An 18,377-nucleotide genomic window follows, 5' to 3' on the forward strand; every position below is an offset into this window, starting at 1 on the left:
AAGAACATGCTAAAGATGTTTCATACACCTGGTAAGTAATCGAAGAGACCTAATTGAGACAAATGGTATTGCCTAAAGACGTAATGTATTTTTCTATGTGATTCTTGTGGCCATCGGCAGATCTCAGTTCAACATTGGCATTAAAGCGATGTTACATGAGAACCTCGGACTTGAGAATAAGCAGACAGACATAGGATTTGCTGCTGCTTAAATCTGTAATCTTAGGGGAAAGTTACATAATCTCTCTGTGGCTATATCCTTATCTGAAAAACGGAAAATTGCCCTAGGAAATGTAAAATCACCCCAACATACTCTGATGATAGATTTTGGTAATTTGCTGCTAATCACGTCTTTATGACGAAGTTGCTATCCTGGTACCAAAAAGACATCCCATTTCCTTAAAAGAACTTTTATGAGCGGTATCTACCATCTTGCATTCATGGCCATTTGTATATTTGTGTGGGTGAATGTGTGTGTGAGTGAGTATATTTGTATAGTATTGGGAGGTTTTGTTATATGTGGTTTTTTTTCCCTTTTAAGACAATGGGCAGTTACAGGTCTATTAATTTTTTAAGTTGGTGACTTCTTGCATTTCATGTGTGGGGTTTTACTCTTACCTAGGAACATAGGTGTGTTCTCTTTAGTCTGAGAAAATCAGCTTCTGTTTGTCCCTGGCTTAAATTTACTTCTTTCCTACATGAGTGTCTGCCTGTTTAGGGCAAGTCTTGGCTTGCCTGCGTTGCCTCCACAGTTAGCCAGATGTCTTCTCTGGCTCCCACGAGCCATTATGTGATTTTAATGCTTAGCGATCTGCCAGATAAATATCAGTAAATACCTACCTTCAACTCTGGAAAACTGGAATCATTAAATGTAAAGCTTCTAACTCTTTTGACTTTGAAATCGAAAACAGCTATCTTTGCTCAAGATACCCCAACTGACAAAATCTGGAATAAGCTTTGAACGCTGAGAGGTGGAGAAGCACAATTTTAGTGCATTTACACTTTTTAGAATATTAACATCACTAACAGTACTTTTACATTTCTGAATGCCCGTTGAACTAAGGTGGACACACTTAGAGGCATAATTTCAGTTATGTTAGATGAGGGCTTACCTAGTAAACACGGGCGTGCCCATTTTATTTTATATCATTTATATTTTATATCGTTTTATTGTGCTTCTTTGCTTTATCGCACTTTGTGGATACTGTGTTTTTGTGGCCACCGTGTATCACGCAAGTCTGTCGATGCCCGTTTGCCAACAGCGTCTGCTCACTTTGTGTCTCTTTCACATTTTGGTAATTCGGGCAGTATTTCAAATTTTTTCCTTATTCTGTTATCGTAACTTCATCAGGGATTGTGACTCTCTGAAAGCTCAGATGATGGTTAACATTTTTTTTTTAAGCAATATTGTATTTTATTAATCGAGGCATGTATGTTTCAATAATAAAGGTGTGGGAGGGATGTGAGGGTTTTTTTTTATGTTAAGCAGAGGTGGGGATATTGGTTAAATGTTGAAAAACAGTGGGTTAATTGCATCGTATTTCTCTGGAAGATTTTTGAGAAGGGGAGCCCTGTATTCGAGAGATGTCTTTAGGCTTGATTAGTGGTAGCAGGACGCAGTGGGATTGCAGGGAAGAGACCAGCCTGATGGTTTCTGTAACGAAGACCCTAGCTTTCATGCAAGGAACAGGTGTAGGAAGGAAGAGATGGGGGAAGTTCTAGTGTGGGACTCTTTTTTTTTTTTTTTTTTTTCAAGGATTATTTGTTTATGCAAGAGAGGGGTGGGAAGGGGCAGAGGGAGAGCGAGAGACAGAATCTCAAGTACATTCCCCACTGAACGTGGACCCCAACGTGGGTTTTGATCTCATGACCCTGATCATGACCTGAGCCAAAATCAAGAGTAAGATGCTTAACTGACTGAGCCACCCAGGTGCCCCTAGAGTGGGACTCTTTAGGACTTGGCCATTGACGGATAGGGATCTAGAAAAATAAAGGAGGTTCAAAATGAACAGAAAGTTTCAAGCATGGATGGCATGGTAATTGCCATGGTAATAGTCATAGAAATAAGGAACATAAGGGGCACCTGGGTGGGTCAGTGGGTTAAGCGTCTGCCTTCAGCTCAGGTCATGATCCAGGGTCCTGGGATCGAGCCCCATGTTGGGCTCCCTGCTCAGTGAAGAGTCTGCTTTTCCCTCTTTGTCTGCCCCCCCCCCCCAAGTTGTGTTTGCTCACACTCTCTCTCTCAAATAAATAAATACAATCTTGGAAAAAAGAAAGGAAGGAAAGACGGACAGATGGGGGAACTTAATAAAATGATGTATTGAGAAAAAGGGACGGATTTGGTTTTGGGCATTTAGAGGTCCAAGTGCCAGTCGGCTGTCTAAGCCAAGGAGATAGATGAAGGTGTTGGTGTTGGGTTCAGGGGGCAGATCGGTACTATGAGACATATTCAGGAGTCATTTGCATCTAAGTAATAGAACTTAAATATGGGTGAGATCTCCAAGGGCGACAGTAGCCATGGCTGATTATTTTTAGTTATTTAAGGCGTTGTTTTGCCCTATTTCATACTTACTTAAAGTGATTAGACATCCTTATTATAAGGTGGTCTCTCTTTAATTATTTTTTGCTTATGGGCTTGAAATGTCTTTGAGAAGGAGCACCTGAATGGCTTAGTAGGTTAAGCATCTGACTCTTGGTTTCAGGTCAGGTCTTGATCTCAGGGGCATGAGTTTAAGTCCCACATTAGGATCCACGCTGGGTGTTGAGCCTACATTAAAATAATAATAAATAATAATAATAATAACAATAATAAAAAGTGTCAGATCCTGGTGCTGTTATTTGAAATGTCTTTGAGGAGATGAGAAAGGGGTAGGATAGCATAAGGAGAGTGAAAGGAAAAAGCGTTCATTTATTCATTCAGCAAACATTTGTTGCAAGTATGTAGTAGGCTGGACACCCAGCTAGGTCCTGGGACATAGTAAGCAAACTAGGCATTGTCCCTGCCTGGTTTTGAGCTTATAGTTTGATGGGGAGACATACCTTTTTTCAAAAGGATACAAATAAATCATAAAAATGACTATATACTTAAAACTGGATGTTATAAAGCAAAAGTAAAGAGTGTATTAGAAAAGAGCAGCCTCCCCAAGCTTGTGATGTTTTGCTCTAAAGCTGTGAAGAATTTGTAAAACTAGGTGAAAGAGGAGGAGATAGGTTTAAAACTTTCCAGGCAAAGACAAGGTACCATGTACACAAAATCTGTAAGCAGAATGCCAGGATTCATACAGAGCTTCAGGAAGACTAATGTGGCAGGAGCCTCATAAGTGAAGGAGCCAGAAGTAAAAGGTGAGCAAAAGCAGGTCATGCAGAGCTGTGGTGAGTCAGCAAGAGATTTTAGGTAGGCCAGCATTGTACTAGAACATTCTGGATGGAGTTTGGAGAATAAATTGGATGGGGCAAGAGAGGATACAGGGGACCAATCAGATGGCTATTGCAGTAGCTCAGAGGAGAAGCTGGGCGCTAGGATTGTTGCAGTAGGCAAGAAGAGAAGTAGATAGGTTTGCGAGATTTAGAAAGTGCCAATTGAAAAAAAAAAAGATACGAGGAATTGGTTGAGGAGGCAGGCAAGGGGTTATCTAGGTAACTTGGTGCAACCACTGAGCTAGGAATCACTGCAGGAGATGAGGAGAAACTGTTTACCCCTTAGCGCATACCCTTGGGAGTCATCCTTCTAGACCCCACATCAAACTCACCTTTACGCAAGGTGGGTCTTATATTCCACAGATGCCTAAGAACTGAGGCAGTCTTGCTTAGGGCCTGACCCCCCTGCAATCTTAGCTGCATAGTGTCCTGCCATGCCTTCTTGGGTTGAAACTTAAATGTATTTTGTAGAGTGGGCTCCTAAGAAACAAGTCAGTGTCAGCCTTAGTCCCCTTTTATCATCCCTCTGTTTTGGCAGTAGCTATCTGGAGAGAAAACGTGGCTTTTATTGTCTAAATTGGAATACTGATATGAAAATGTGAGAACAAGTACGAGGAAATGTACATTGCAGCAGTCTGCGGAGTTTTATTGATTCTCATGCTCTCGTGGCATGTTGTAAATTCCTGCTTCACTGTATTCGGCTAATTTGAACGCTTTTCACGGTTTAAGAGTGATTTGTAATAGCTCACCATGGACAGCTAGAAAGAGGTGTATAGAATGTGGCTTTGTGGGGAGTCCATCCCCTCCACTAAAGACTTAATTGAGAAATCCTTGTGCATTTCAAGAATGTAACAGATTTTAATCAAATAAATCAAAAACTTTCTATCCTCCTTCTCTCCTCCTCTTCTCAATTTAAAAGGCAGTGGCACGGTTCTGGATATGTAATCAATTGGGGTTTTTGTCAGTTGCTTGGCTAGCTTAATGGGAAAGGATTGACGTTAAATCCTGCCTGTTTACCATCAGTCTTGATAATTTGTAAAAGAGTAGAGAGGACACTGATGGAATTCACAGATGAACAGAGAGGTCCCATCAGGAAGGAACAAGTTATTAAGGGTTCTAGAAAGATTGGAAGTGGGCAGGAAGTAGCCAAGTAAAAGTGAGCTTGGAAAAATGGATATAATCCATTTGGGGGAAAAAGCGCAAGCTATACGTGGCTGATGTCAGGAGGAGAAATAAAGTTAATGCCTTAGGAAGCGCAGATACCATGAATGATCTCCGAGGTTTTGCCTAATGACAACCTTTAAAGTCTGTGTGTTGCTGGGCTTGGGGATACTCTTTCACCCACTGGGAACCTTCCACTGGGGTCAGATATATGCAGATAAAAATAGTGTGTAGAGGGGCGCCTGGGTGGCTCAGTGGCTTAAAGCCTCTGTCTTCACCTCAGGTCATGATCTCAGGGTCCTGGGATCGAGCACCACATCCGGCTCTTTGCTCAGCGGGGAGCCTGTGTCCTCCTCTGTCTCTGCCTTACCTCTCTGCCTACTTGTGATCTCTCTCTCTCTGTGCCAAATAAATAAATAAATAAATAAATAAAATAAAATAAATAAATAAAATTTTTAAAAAAATAGTGTGTAGAGAGGAGCATGCGAACATTTCGTTAGAGTACTGGCTCATTCTGGCTTACGAGTTGAGCTACCCAGCTGGTTTGTTAAGTATGAAAATGACTTCTTGTTGATTATGCCTAAATTTTTTCCCCCAGCAAGTGAATCTGTTAAAACTCAGTCTGTCTCCTATGGCTGATCACATAGCTACTTCAGAACTAAAAACCAGAGGCAGAAAACACACAGAACCTAAGACTTGGTTTCTTTCCCATCTGTGGTAATCTTGCCTCGTTCCCTAAGAAAAAAAATTCAAAGCACTGTTATTTATTTTTTTTTAAGATTTCATTTATTTGACAGAAGGAGGCACAGCAAAAGAGAGAGAACACAAGCAGGAGCAGGAGAGGGAGAAGCAGGCTTCCCACCGAGCAGGGAGCCTAATGCGGGGCTCCATCCCAGGACTCTGGGATCATGACCTGAACCAGAGCCAGACGCTTACCGACTGAGCCATCCAGGGGCCCCTGTGTCTGATTTTTCAAATTGCTCAGCACCTTCCTTTTGGGGAAGTTCTGTATTTCCTACTTATAAAATGGAGACTAAGGGGGCATTTTCAGGGAGTTAGGTGGTTAGGATAGTGTTTTTTGGTCTTTTATTTGTAAGATAGTGTGTGTGTGAGCTTGTCATGTTCAGTAACGTAGTCATTTATTGTCATCTATTATGTGACAATCGCCAGTAAACTAATTCCCAAAGGGCAGCTCCCACTTTGAGAGGGGGGTCATTACATCCAGTAAAGAGTATACGATGAGAGTGGGGGACAGCCATGGCCCTGGGGGAATGTCATCAGGGTGCTGTTGCCTAGTAACTGATGAGCTTCCAAAAATAAGCCTGGGTCAGCAAACTGACGGAGACACTGAGGCAAGAGGAAACAGAAGTGAGCGGACTAGTAAAACACACCACCACCAAGATGTGACTGTTTCAGAAGTCTCAAGGACGTACTCATGAACGTACGTGTCATACATCCAAGAGATTCATGGAGATCCAGTCTTTGCCCTCTCACCATAACCAAAAGAGGAAACTTACGCAGGTATCTACTCAGAGTAATTCTGTCCGTAACCATGCTTATCAAATATCCAGCTACTGGGTATACAGAAATGGAACACTTCGCTAGAAAATATTTTAGGGGTCCTCGGTAGTTTTCCTGGAATGTCCAAAATACATTTAGTGAAATACTCATGCAACACACTCATCCAAGCGCAATTCTGTGCCAGTCTCTTACTTCCCAGTGTGTGCTCCTCAGATGGTTGGTTCAAGTTTATGACACTGTAATAGTCCTTCTTCTGTCTTACAGGTTTGTCAGGTCTGTCCTGTTAACTGAAAACATATCTTGGTAAACTAACAGGTCTCAGACCACCTGAATCTGTTTTAGCACATATTTTTGTCTGTGGCAAGATGCCCAGAGTTCTATTTACTCAATGTTTTTAAACTTAAAATTAAGAGAAGTCGTTTCATTGAGCCAGAGACAACTCCGTGAAAACTTTCACTCTACCTTAAGCCAATAATAACTGCAATTGAAGGATTATCTGGGAACCCTGAGGCAGTGAAATTATAAACTCTTTGACTATATGAACTGTAAAATGTGCAGTGGAAGAGCATCTTGATGAATGTCAGATATTTGCAGATAGACTCATTTGACCTGTTCTGTCTCTCACTGCCTGTAGATTGGGGTCTTTATAGATATTCTTTCATGTGATTACCTGACAGCTTTAGAAATTTTAGTTCAGAGGGTGCCTGGGTGGCTCAGTTGTTAAATACCTGCCTTCAGCTCAGGTCATGATTTCAGGGTCCTGGAATCAACCCCCGCATCAGGCTCCCTGCTCTGCAGGAAGCCTGCTTCTCCCTCTCCTACTACCCCTGCTTGTGTTCCCTCTCTTGCTGTCTCATTCTCTGTCAAATAAATAAATAAAATCTTTGAAAAAGAAAAAAAGGAAATTTTAGTTGAGGTATTAATCAGTAAAATTGTTTTCACATGCTGTATTCCTAATTCTATTCAGAGCAGGTATTATATATATTTTTTAAAATTTTATTTTATAAAGATTTTTATTTATTTGGGAGAGAGAGAACACGAGCAGGGCAGAGGAGCAGAGGGAGAGCGCAGGGCTCGATCCCAAGACTCCAGGATCATGACCTGAGCCAAAGCAGACATTTAACTGACGGAGCCGTACAGGCGCCCCATTCCTTTTTGTATACTTTGTCCTCTATGCTTACGTCTTAGCACATAACCCCTAAGTTGAAGCCATTTTTATGCCAACAGCGGTAGATACCTGGGATAGAATGAAATTATTTACATGTGGTTTGTGGTTATCTAAATGGTTAATTCCTGATGATTAGGAGTTAAGATTTAGTGTACTGGAAAATTTTAAATCCGTTTGGTGTATCCTCCTGGAAAGTGGGTCAGTCTAACTCAAAGTATGACCTTACTGTCAACACCGTTCTGTGAATGGAGAGTCACGATTCAGAACCAAAGTAAACAGCTGCTGCTATCCTCTCACTTTGCTGAAAAATAGATACCAAAGAATAGGGAACTATAAAATTGTACTTTTTTTTTCTTGTGAAATATATGTCATTTCTTTTAAAACCTCTTGTGTGTTCAACCTGTGTGTTTGCTCCGGCACAGAAGACCAGGTTATCCTCCATCACACACAGTTGGCCGTGGCCCCTCTGTCTTGGCCATCCCTTGGGTCCTGCCCCACCATGTGATTCACCTCGGCTGCCTCACAAAGGTGCCTCACACTCAGACTGTCAGGGCTGCCCCCACACTTCATTTAAAAACCTCATCCTTCACTTTAAATGAAAGAAATGAACAGGAAAAAAAGAAACCAAAAGGAAAGAAACAGAAAAATTTAAGGCTCCTTACTACTCGGTGAGTCGTCATTATTTTATGTTAACATTGTGAAATTTCATTCCTCTTCTGTGAACCCAAACAAATTACTAATTTATAAAATTTTGTTTTTAGGGAACTTCCCTGGTTTTTCTAATACTGGCAAGTATTTTTTTTTCTTTTTTTCCTAGTTTGACTTTGCTTCTTTTAAATGAAAACTTTTCTTTCTGACCTGATGACCCTTTTTGGTCTTTTGGGTTTCTAGGGTTTCTGCATGACTTCTAGATTCTTGCAAAGAAATGAGGCATCAAGCCAGAAGCTCAGTTAGTTAATTTTACAGCTTCATCGTCGGGATTTTTGTTTTTTTTTTTTAAAGGACAAGACTGTGTGTTGTATGTCTCATTGTTTTAAGAGCTTTCTCTGACACTGAGGCTAAGCATTGCCTGCCCTCATGGAGATTGAAGTTTAAGTCAGACGACTTTGAAACCAACAGATAAAAGAAAACCCAGACAGCAGAGCCTGTGTTGAACGAGGACCCAGATAACTATGGCAGGGATACAAAAATCTTCAAGGGTAAGTGTGTCTGTTCATTCTCCCTTTAGTGGACATGTCTCACCTTAGTACTGGGCATTAACAAGGTATTACAGGTATTTTCCAGTTAGTTTAGTCATGGCCCCTCCCTGCCCCTGATAATGAATTTACTTGCTTAAGAAAAAGGATATATTTTTTTAAATCTGATTTTTTTTTTTTTAAGATTTTATTTATTTGACAGACAGAGAGAGCACAAGCAGGGGGAGCAGCAGGCAGAGGGAGAGAGAGAACCAGGCTCCCCACCGAGCAAGGAGCCCAATGTAGGGCTTGATCCCAGGACCCTGGGATCATGACCTGAGCTGAAGGCCAATGCTTAACGACTGAGCCACCCAGGCATCCCAAAATATGATGTTTTAATGTTTATTAGTTCAACATTTTTGAGATCCTACTGTGTGCCATGAACTATGTGCGTGGTGCTGGATACCATTACTTTACACTTGATCTTAGCCAAAAGGCCGAGAAGCGATGGATACCATTACTTTAATCAGAGTCCCATTTACCTCAGTTCTTTACTAACTTCTAGATCATTTTAATTCCATTCCTTCTCTAGGGTTTTATGTTATTTTTGTCACAGGTTTTCATTCTACAAATATTTAAAATCCTCTAAGACATTATAGTTACTGTTTCTTGAAGTCAGTATTTATTCAGAATTCCTGACACTCCCTTTCTTTGTTGCTCCTGGTTCCTTTCTGTATTTCCTTTCTCACGTCTGCTGGCAATCGTTTCTTCAACGTGAAAAACTGCCTCTGTTATTTCTTGTATTTCTTATAATAACAGGTCTGAGGGTCACAGAGGCTCCCAGCATTTTGGTCTGAACACGCCTTCAGGTCCTCTTCCTTTTCGAAGGATCCTTTTTACAGTTCATTGAATTCTAGGTTGGCAGTTACTTTCTTTTTGTACTTTAATCATGTCGCATTATTGCTTCTGTCATTTCTGGTGAAGAATCATCTGTGCAGTTAGTACTGTTCCCTGTCAAAGTAATAATGTCTGTTTCTTCTGGCTGCGTTTATGGTTTTCACATTGTGTTTTGCTTTCAGCAGTTTAATTGTTCACATCCAGAAGTGTACTCGTCTTTGTATTTATTCTGAATGGCTTGGGGTTCATAGGACTTCTCATATCCATGCTGGAGCTTTCATCAGTTTTAGGAAATTCTTAGCCCTTATGTCTCCATATATGGCTTCTGTCCCATTCTCTTTTCTCTCCTTCAGAGAGACTCCAACTGTATATGTTTTGAGCTTTTCCCTTTTCACTATGCCTTAAATGTCTTTTAAGTTTCCTTCTCTATTTCCCATCCTTTTTGTCTCTGCCCTCCAGTCTGAATGGGGTGCAACGCCTGCTTCGTGTATGTGAACCTCTGTTCATCTGTGCCCAGTTAGATCTTCGCCCCATGTATTCAGTTCTCAATTTCAGTTATTCTACTTTTTTACTGTAGAAATCCCAATAGTGGGTCTAGGTGTCTAGTAAAATTCCTCGTCTTGTCATCTGTTTTCATGAATATATGCATCCAGGTCTTTCAAAGTCTTTGCCTCATAACTCAGTATATGCATCACTTACTTTTCTCTTGTTCCTTACTCTTGATGGGCTTGGTAGTTTTTTATGAATTCTAGGCAGTGCGTATAAAAACTCACAGAGGCTCTGGAGGAGGAGTTCTTTCTCCAGAAGGATTGGTTTTAGCAGGCAGTTTGGCAAGGGGCACATCATTTTTCTCCACTCTGGAACAGAGCTGTTCTACTGCTGAGCTTCCGTGGCTATAAAAGCAGTGTCTACTTCTACATCACCATTATTTGTACAGCGTAAATCTTCAAGGGTCCCAACGGAAAGTGTTTCTCTCTTTAGGAGACTCAACTCTAGTTTCTGTCTTCCCAATGCCATGAAAGTGCTGGGAGGCCTGCTCAGCATCTTAGCTTTGTAGCCACCACCTTCTGCTTGATGTCTCAGCCTTTTCTTTTTGCACTGAATCGGGCAAATGCCTCAAGAGGAAAAGTGGTATTAAAACTCAGGTTCAACATTTACCTTTTCTCTGGAGAGCCAGCCGTTCAGGTGCTTGCTTTTTTGGGTAGTTGCCCTCTGATGACTTCAACAGATTTAAAGTAAAAATTTCTCCATTCTTTGTAGTCGTCCTTGGCAGGAGAGTCGTGATACAAACTAATCAGTCATAGCCAGAAAGCAGCAATTTAATTTTTTAAAGGTTATTTCCAGCAAGTCATGGTAGCCATCTAGATTCCCCTGACCAGAGATATTTCTGGTTTGGGGAAATCAGAATCCTTCTTATTCTCTAGCTCTGTAATTGCTACCTGATGTAATTTCCTCGACTATAAGACAGTTGAGTCTGAACTCTTAGGAAAGAGTAGACACTGGTCTCTAGCTGGCCACATGGAAAGTACTCTTTCTCACCAGCCACACATCTATTACCCTTTTCACAGGTGAGTGCTGACAATGTCTTTTATATCTTCATATATAACCCCACGTCACACGGTAGCCATTTGTTTACTTGTCCCATCTCCTCTGTGTGACTGGAAGTTGGAAATCTGCTGTATTTACCTTTTTATTTTTAGTGTCTACCACAGTGTCTGACATTTAGAAGTTGTTCAGCAAATGCTTTTAGAATAAAGGGCTCTTGTATGTAAGGTTATCTATATAAATGGATAATATCCATTAAGTTTTCATTGGTAGTATCTGAATTCAGAAAGGTAGGGTTTCTGTGGTTTTTTAAATTTTTTTGTTTTGTTTTCTTTTGTTTTTGCCTCTGACCATGTCCCCCATTTTGGGTAAATACCTTACTTAGAGTCTGTATTTGATCCCTGAAAATATTCAGGGGGAGTCTCAGGAACCTGAGACTAGGCATTGGACAATGGAAGAGACCAGACAAAATCCAAGAAGGAAAGAACCCAATAACACAGACATTACTAAATAGCTCAGGAGATCAGTGCTCACCTTTGCCAGCATCCCAGGGAATTCTTAATATTTAGAGTAGAATAAGATGTAGCATGCAGCAAATAATACCATACTATCCTGGAATCATGATCTGTCTAGCCCAAAGCCCTGATTCTGTCTCCAGCAAACTTCCTTCTATACTAGGCTTCTTTCATTTTTTATTGGCTTAAGACATGCATGGAAACAGTTGGGTTTTCTTTGAATCAGGTATATATTTCTTCTATATTATTAAAACTTAAAATACAGTCCTATATCTTTTACTCAAACTGTTCTGTGCAAATTAATGCCTCACAGACTTTGCTTTCATTTCAGGTGACAAGTGTCTAAATTCCACTAAAGGAATAGTAAGTACATTTCTCTATTTGAAATGAATGTTGGACTTACTTAAACTAAGGATCTTGTTTTCTGACAGATATCTTACTCTCTTGCAGGTTCAGATCTTTCTTCCTGCCTAGCATTCAGTATTTCCAATAATTTGAACCAACAGAGATGCTAGTAACATTTTCGTGGACGTCCTTGACTGATTTTCATTTGCCCTAGAAATGTAACATTCCATGTTAAAAAGGTGGAAATCCAAAGAATGCTTACCTTTATTCCCTAACATTGCCTAGCTACATCATACTACCAGTCAGTGCTAACATGCCCAAATCAAAACCAAATGAAATGACTTCAGGAGAATCTTCTTATAATTGTGGAAATAAAAAGTATATTTCTCTAATTCCAGCTTCTGTTAGTGATGGACTAGCTCTATCATCCACAGGTAATAATGATGAAATCTGGACCATTTGGAAGTATTGGAGAATAAACAGAAGCAGGCAGAAACTGAATAAATCTAACCTTAAAGACAATGTCTGACCGTTATTCATGGATTTTTGCTGGAGGGCATTCTCCAGTCTTGGGTCAAGGACCCAAACAGAAGGTGTCGGAGGGTGGAGTTCAAGGCCAACAGAATAACCAGAAAATTGGGGGGGGGGGTGCGGGGAAGCCAGTAAAAAAAGCTACTATATGGGTGAAGAAGTAGGAAAATAGGATATTTAAGGAGGAAATGTCAATAGAAAAAGACCCTGAGGTGACACAGATACCACAATTAGCAGGCAGTAACTGAAGGCAGCTGTTATAAATATGTTCAGGCACCTAAAGGAAGATAAACATACAATGAATTCACATATGAGGGATTGCAGCAGAGAAACAGAAAAAAATAAAAAGGACCAAATGGAAATTCCAAGCTGAAAGGTATAATTAACTGGAATGAAAAATTTACTGAATGAGCTAAACAGCAGATTGGAGACAATAGAAGAAAGAATCAATGAACTAGAAGATCAGTAGAAATTATCCAATCTGAAGAACAGAAAGAAGAAAAGAAAACACGTATCTTAGATGAGGGCCAGAAATCAAAGTAGAGCAGGATTGAAATGCTCAGTGCTAATAAATTCTAGCAACTAATTATACAAAGAAAAATTTAAAAATAAAACTTGGATTTTGAATGTCTAATCTGTGTAGTGTTTTTTCCAAGGGCGAGAGGGAACGGATTATCTGACTTCAAAGCAGTGTGTGTTTGTTGGCTTTCATAAGATTAGTCCTCTCATGTGTTCATAGGTTTCTTAGCTTTCTGTTCTCTTCTTCCTCCTTTTCTCCCCTGTTCCTTCCAGTGACCAATGGCCTTTTTCTTCTGTGTGCTATATTCAGGAACCAATTAGTTGTAAAAAGGAAGACAACTTCAGACACAGACCAAGGCAAAGGAAGCCTGTGAGATAGGTCCTCACATATGGTGTTTTTTTTTTTTTTTTTAAAGATGTATTTATTTATTAGGGGAGGGGAGGGACAGAGGGAGAAGGAAAGAGAGTCTTAAACAGACTCCATGCTCAGCGTGGAGCCTGATACAGGGCTTGGTCTCATGACCATGAGATCTTGATCCTGAGATCATGACCTGAGCTGAAACCAAGAGTCGGATGCTTAACCAGTTGCATCACCCAGGCACCCCCATATATGGTCTTATTCTTAAGTGGTGCATTCTCCTGCTCTATTCCATTTTAACTGTAATTTTTAAGTTCTTACTATATCAAATCATAGTGATATCATTTCATTATTTTTAAGCATTCTTAAAGCATTATTTTAAGCATTCTAATCTTTCTTAAGAACCTTGGAGTACAAAATATGAAATGATATTTCAAAATAAGTGTCTTATAATTATTAATCCCTCTAGACACAATCCTATTTCTTTTGGTTGTATTTTCTAGGTGTTTCACGAAAACTAATAGCACTTTCAGCAGCAGCCCCCTTCCTGTGGTCCCAGTGGTAACATCTTATCCTCAGGATGGTTTGGAAATGAAGCCCCTCGGTCACATGAAGATGCCTGCATGTCTGGCTTCCACAGTCCCCAACTGTGGCCAGTCACCTGAAGAGGACTTCAGAGATGACATGGCGCCAAGACCTGCCCAGCATACTTGCTGTCAGGACAGTAGGAGTGAGATCAACTCTGAGTGCACAGAAGATACAGCAGAGTTCAACAGAGGTACTAGGCGACATTATAAATCTTGAGTTCCTAGCTGGTCTTTAGTTAGGTAAGACCTATATGAGGACAGTTGCTTTCAGGACGTTCTGTCTGTGATCAAGTCACATAGTTCTTAAATACTGGGTGAGGGGTATTGGGTACTTCAAAAAAGTTGACTATATAAGGAATTCTGTGAAATTCTGTTATTCAGATCCTTCATCTCAGGATGTTAATCCCAATACAGTTTGGAGAATAAATCCAAGGGGGTTTGATTTGGTTTGTGCCTGAACAGTAGAATTGCTGAAAGAATGTATTGTATCATCACGGGCCTTTTTTATCATTTGAATTGCTTCTGGAGTTGTAGCCTTTCCTTAGAATGCTTATATGTGGGGCTTTAAGGGGTTTGCTTTAGCCCCGAGGTGAATTATACAGCTGTTCATGAGAGCTCAACCTTATTTTAAATCTCGGAAACCTACTTTCTTTCTCAAAGTCAAGCTCAACATAACTGGGCTCTACATTTACTCATTACTCTTTTCTTTATTGCTCAAAGTAATTTTGTGAGACTGTTGTGTAAAAATCCGCCTTTCTGATTTCATAATGCTCCCAAACCTCTGTGTTTTTCAGGAGACAGCTGTGTCCATTCAGAAACAGAGAACAAAATTTTAAGTTGGAATCCTCTTATTTTGCCTGAGGTGTCCAAGGACTGTACTGAAAAGACCACCTGGTCTCCTTCTGGCATTTCTTTAGACAGCCCTGCAGGGGTCCTTCAGCAACCCCAAGAAACCTGAGGGTGTGCAAACGACCAGTCATGTTCCCACTTCAAGCCAGTAACTGCACAAAACAGGCTAGGGGATGAACTGTGTGAAGGACATGAATCCAAATCAGAGAAGATCATTATTTATTTTTTTGTAGTAGTAATGTCCTATGAATGTATCTTAAAATGTGTGCCCTTTTATATTATTTATGCCTTAAAATTTCCCTCTTCCTTCCTCCCCCTCAGTAGGAAGCAACCTAGTTTTGCGTAGTTCTCAATCATCTGAGAGTGGTGGCATCATTCCATGTTTCCGAGAACCTCAGTGACCATAAGAGCTCCTCCTGCAAGGATCCAGCCTATTGGCCAGTTTGGCTAAGAGGGAACTGAAGTTTTCAGATGGAAAGCTGTCTTTTGATGTATTGTGTTATCAGACTTTCTGAGAACATTTGAAGTCACGCTTGGTTGTAATTTAGTGTTTGTAATAGCAGGTGTCTTATGAATTTGAGTGCCTTCCACAGAAGTGATAGGTGACCTGTTGGCTTTCTGTTTTCACACGGGCACAAATGATGTTCAGTTTTCTAGGCACTAGTCACAGATAGTGTCATGATCATGGTTGAGGTTAAGGTCTGTGGGGTATGTAGACAGGGGATCAAGGCTAGAGAGAAAAAGATAGCCCTCAGGTCCCACTCATCAAAACTGGGTTGGCTTATTCAATTGTCACTGTAGGGCTCATTTTGACTGTTTCTAAGAGTAGGAACAAAATGAGTTTAAAGCGGAAAGAAAGTAGATTTGGAAAGAAAGACCCCCAGTGTGCTCCCGGTGTCACACCACCTGAAAATGACTATTTTTCAAGCTTCCAGCATGGGCAATACTTGGACGATGTGAGTGTCAGAAAAGATTTAATTTGGAGGGAAAGGGTATGGTTTGAAATTTCCTGACTTTTTTCAGAATGTCGTCATCATAAACACACACCTGAAGCTTTGGTTAGTGGAGCCTGTAAATCACAGTTACGGCTCCCTCTGAGTGACAAGGACATTTGCAGCTGCCTTGGGAAGGCCTTTCTTCTCCACATCAAAAAAAAAAACACACACACACACAAAAAAAAACACTACTCCTATTTAATAGCTATTTTAATAGCTTGAGTCAAACTTCAGTGGATGACTGCTTGCTTTTGGATTGTGCTTCCCTTTGGGGAAAAATAATAGAAAATGATTCTCTTTATGTATTGTCGAGCAGTTTCAGCAATAAATGAGAAAAGTTCACAGTTCCTCAGAATTTCAGTGAAATAGACTAGAATACTATGTTAAGCAACTGTTTCTGTAAATGCATCAGTATTCCCTTATGTATGCCTACGTATCTTATAAATAGAGCTGTTAGCGAAGTATGCTGTTTGAGCTGGGTCACTCTGCAAGAATGACTTTGAGTAGAATGTAGCGAGTGTCATTTCAGGGTCAGGTATTAGGGACGCTGTAGAATCGAGTGCTGCATTCCAGATCGCCATACTGAGAGTATACTGGATTTATTCTTCCCGTGGTATAGATGCCATTAGCTTTGCAGGGGGATAGCTGCATCCCTTACTTCTGTGACTAGCAAAGGACAGAATCCTTGTGCACAGAATATGAAGACTTACTGTGTTTGGCCAACTGAGACATAGCCGTGCTGTCGCACAGGGAGTATTAGAAAACTGGGGAGCAGACGTTTGTGGGCAGTCATTTTGATTCAGGAAACACAGGTGTACTAGCATGAGCCTTGGGTCATAAACTGCTTTTAAAGATTGAGTTTGGATATTTTTGTGCACTAGGAAGAGAAGATGACTTTCCCTCTAGGGCAATCTTACTGTGGACTGCTTTTATTTATATTATTAGTAACGCTGTTTTAAGTGTTATCCCTCTTATTGTATTTTATTTATAAAAAAATGCCTTTATATATTGAGACGTATAAATATAAATATATAAATATATATATAAAATTGCCTTACCGTTCAGGAGTTCTGCATCGCCCCTAACCTTGAGTCGTTCCGAACTTGTATGACCTACCCAGTCACCAACAACAGTCCTGCCTGATGTCGCTTCCCCAGGAAGTCAGAGGACATAGCAGCGTCTCGTGAACCCTCACAACAGATCTCCAACACAGTCCCCCACCACGGAGCTGGCGCTTCAACCCGATTTACCCGGAGCTGTAATCCGAGCTCCTTTCAGTTTTCCAGACTGCTTTCCAAATACATGCGGTTCCCTCTTGCCATGGAACCAGCCCGGGTCTGCGTGCTCTCTCCCGCCCTCCCCTGCTGCATGCTTCCTCCGACTGGACCCCAGAGCCCAGAAGCTGCCCTCTGTCCACGCGGGCAGAGCATGCCTGTCACTTGGTCTTCCCAGAGCCCCCATATCTCCCGGTGACAGCACTCACCACCACCACCCCCCGCCTGGGAATGGGATCTTCCCTGGGCTCAGTGAGCATGTCATTGGTCAGGCCTCCTCTGTTCCATCTGGTCTTCGAATTCTCTGTGGTTCTTTGTTTTAGCGTCAAACTCTGCCCGTGCTCCTGGTGTGTCATTTCACTGTGTCCTTTCCCCCCCATTATGTACCGATCATCTGCTCATAGGTGCTGTACAGGTTGTGAGTGAACTTGCAATGTTTTTAACACCTGTGATGTGGTCTTTTAGGAAAGCATCTTTTTCTGGGTTTTGTTTTTGTGGAGTGAGTCTGTGAAGGCCAGTACCCAGAGAGCTCATTCCTGAGAGAGTACTGCCAAGAACTTGACTTCATGGCTGGATTTCACGTGTTGCTCTGTTTTGTTTTGTTTTGTTTTTTTAAAAGTAATGGCTTTGAGATGCATGTTTTTGTATCCTATTGAAAAGTATGTTTTATTTCCCTGAAAGTTGTAATGTTATGTTTGGAACTGTACATATTCTAAATGATGTAGCGTTGACAGGTTTTGTCTGGTTGATATGATTTTCTATTAAAAGAGAACGCTGCTTTCCTGGAGAGTAGCGTGTGAAGATGGGGACCATCAGATACTCCCTGTTCGTATGAAGCTGCTTCTAGCTTGTGGTCGGGGTGGGTATAAGTCTTCCTCAGTCCTCCATCCCCGCCCGTCCTCTTCTGAAAATCCCCATTGCATGTCCCAGAGCCACGTGAGTTAATCCCTTCTGTTCTGACCACAGAGATCCGGGCCCTGAAGGAGCAGGATCTAGGACAGCCAGTGTTTCATGGGGAGCCTGGGAGTATACCTGAGCCCCGGGGGGCTGTGTCCGAGCAGGCAGACCCCCCACCCTCGGGGGGGCTCTGTGTCTCTGGAAGGAAGCCAGGAGGGACGGAGAGGAGCCTGAGGGGCATGGAGAGGAGTGAGCCCTCCTCGCTGTTGTCTGTGCCGACCATTGGACCATCTGTGTGAACCCCTGGGCAGACATTGCGCCTCCTCAAGAAAAGCAGCCCTAAAAAAAAAAAAATGTCTGGGCTGCTTCGACCAGAAAGCCAACAGGGTCTTTGGCATGGGGTGGGGCCTTGTTCTGTTTTATTCCCCGTGTTGAAATAAGCCTCCCTTAAACCTTAGCTCCAGTCCTGAGAGCCTGGAGAGAACTTGAAATCCCTTTTCTAATAAAGTTGAAATCTGTGAGAACCTAAGAAGCAACTGCAGTTTCTGTCCGTTTCCCGTCTCCTTTCAGGCGCCACTTATTCCTGGCAAGATCGTCCCCTGGCTTTCTTGCCATTGCTTCTCA

At 41.4% G+C, this 18,377-nt stretch overlaps 1 protein-coding gene across 11 annotated transcripts in view; it reads left to right on the forward strand.

The window, feature by feature from the left end:
- The window catches only part of CDON (cell adhesion associated, oncogene regulated), a 99,369-nt gene extending 81,087 nt beyond the window's left edge, over nt 1-18,282 (forward strand). For 5 of the 11 annotated variants that reach the window (XM_013055014.2, XM_013055011.2, XM_013055010.2 and 2 more), the window contains 2 exons: nt 13,655-13,929; nt 14,533-18,282. In XM_013055014.2, coding sequence (XP_012910468.2) covers nt 13,655-13,929; nt 14,533-14,696 — 439 coding nt within the window. In that variant the 3' untranslated portion in view covers nt 14,697-18,282. The other 6 variants (XR_006606875.1, XR_006606874.1, XM_045080372.1 and 3 more) reach the window with 6 other exon arrangements.
- The last annotated feature ends 95 nt before the right edge of the window (nt 18,283-18,377 follow it).

This window comes from Mustela putorius, unplaced genomic scaffold, assembly GCF_011764305.1.
Source record: "Mustela putorius furo isolate JIRA1106 unplaced genomic scaffold, ASM1176430v1.1 tig00000460_pilon_pilon_pilon, whole genome shotgun sequence".
NCBI lineage: Eukaryota > Metazoa > Chordata > Mammalia > Carnivora > Mustelidae > Mustela > Mustela putorius.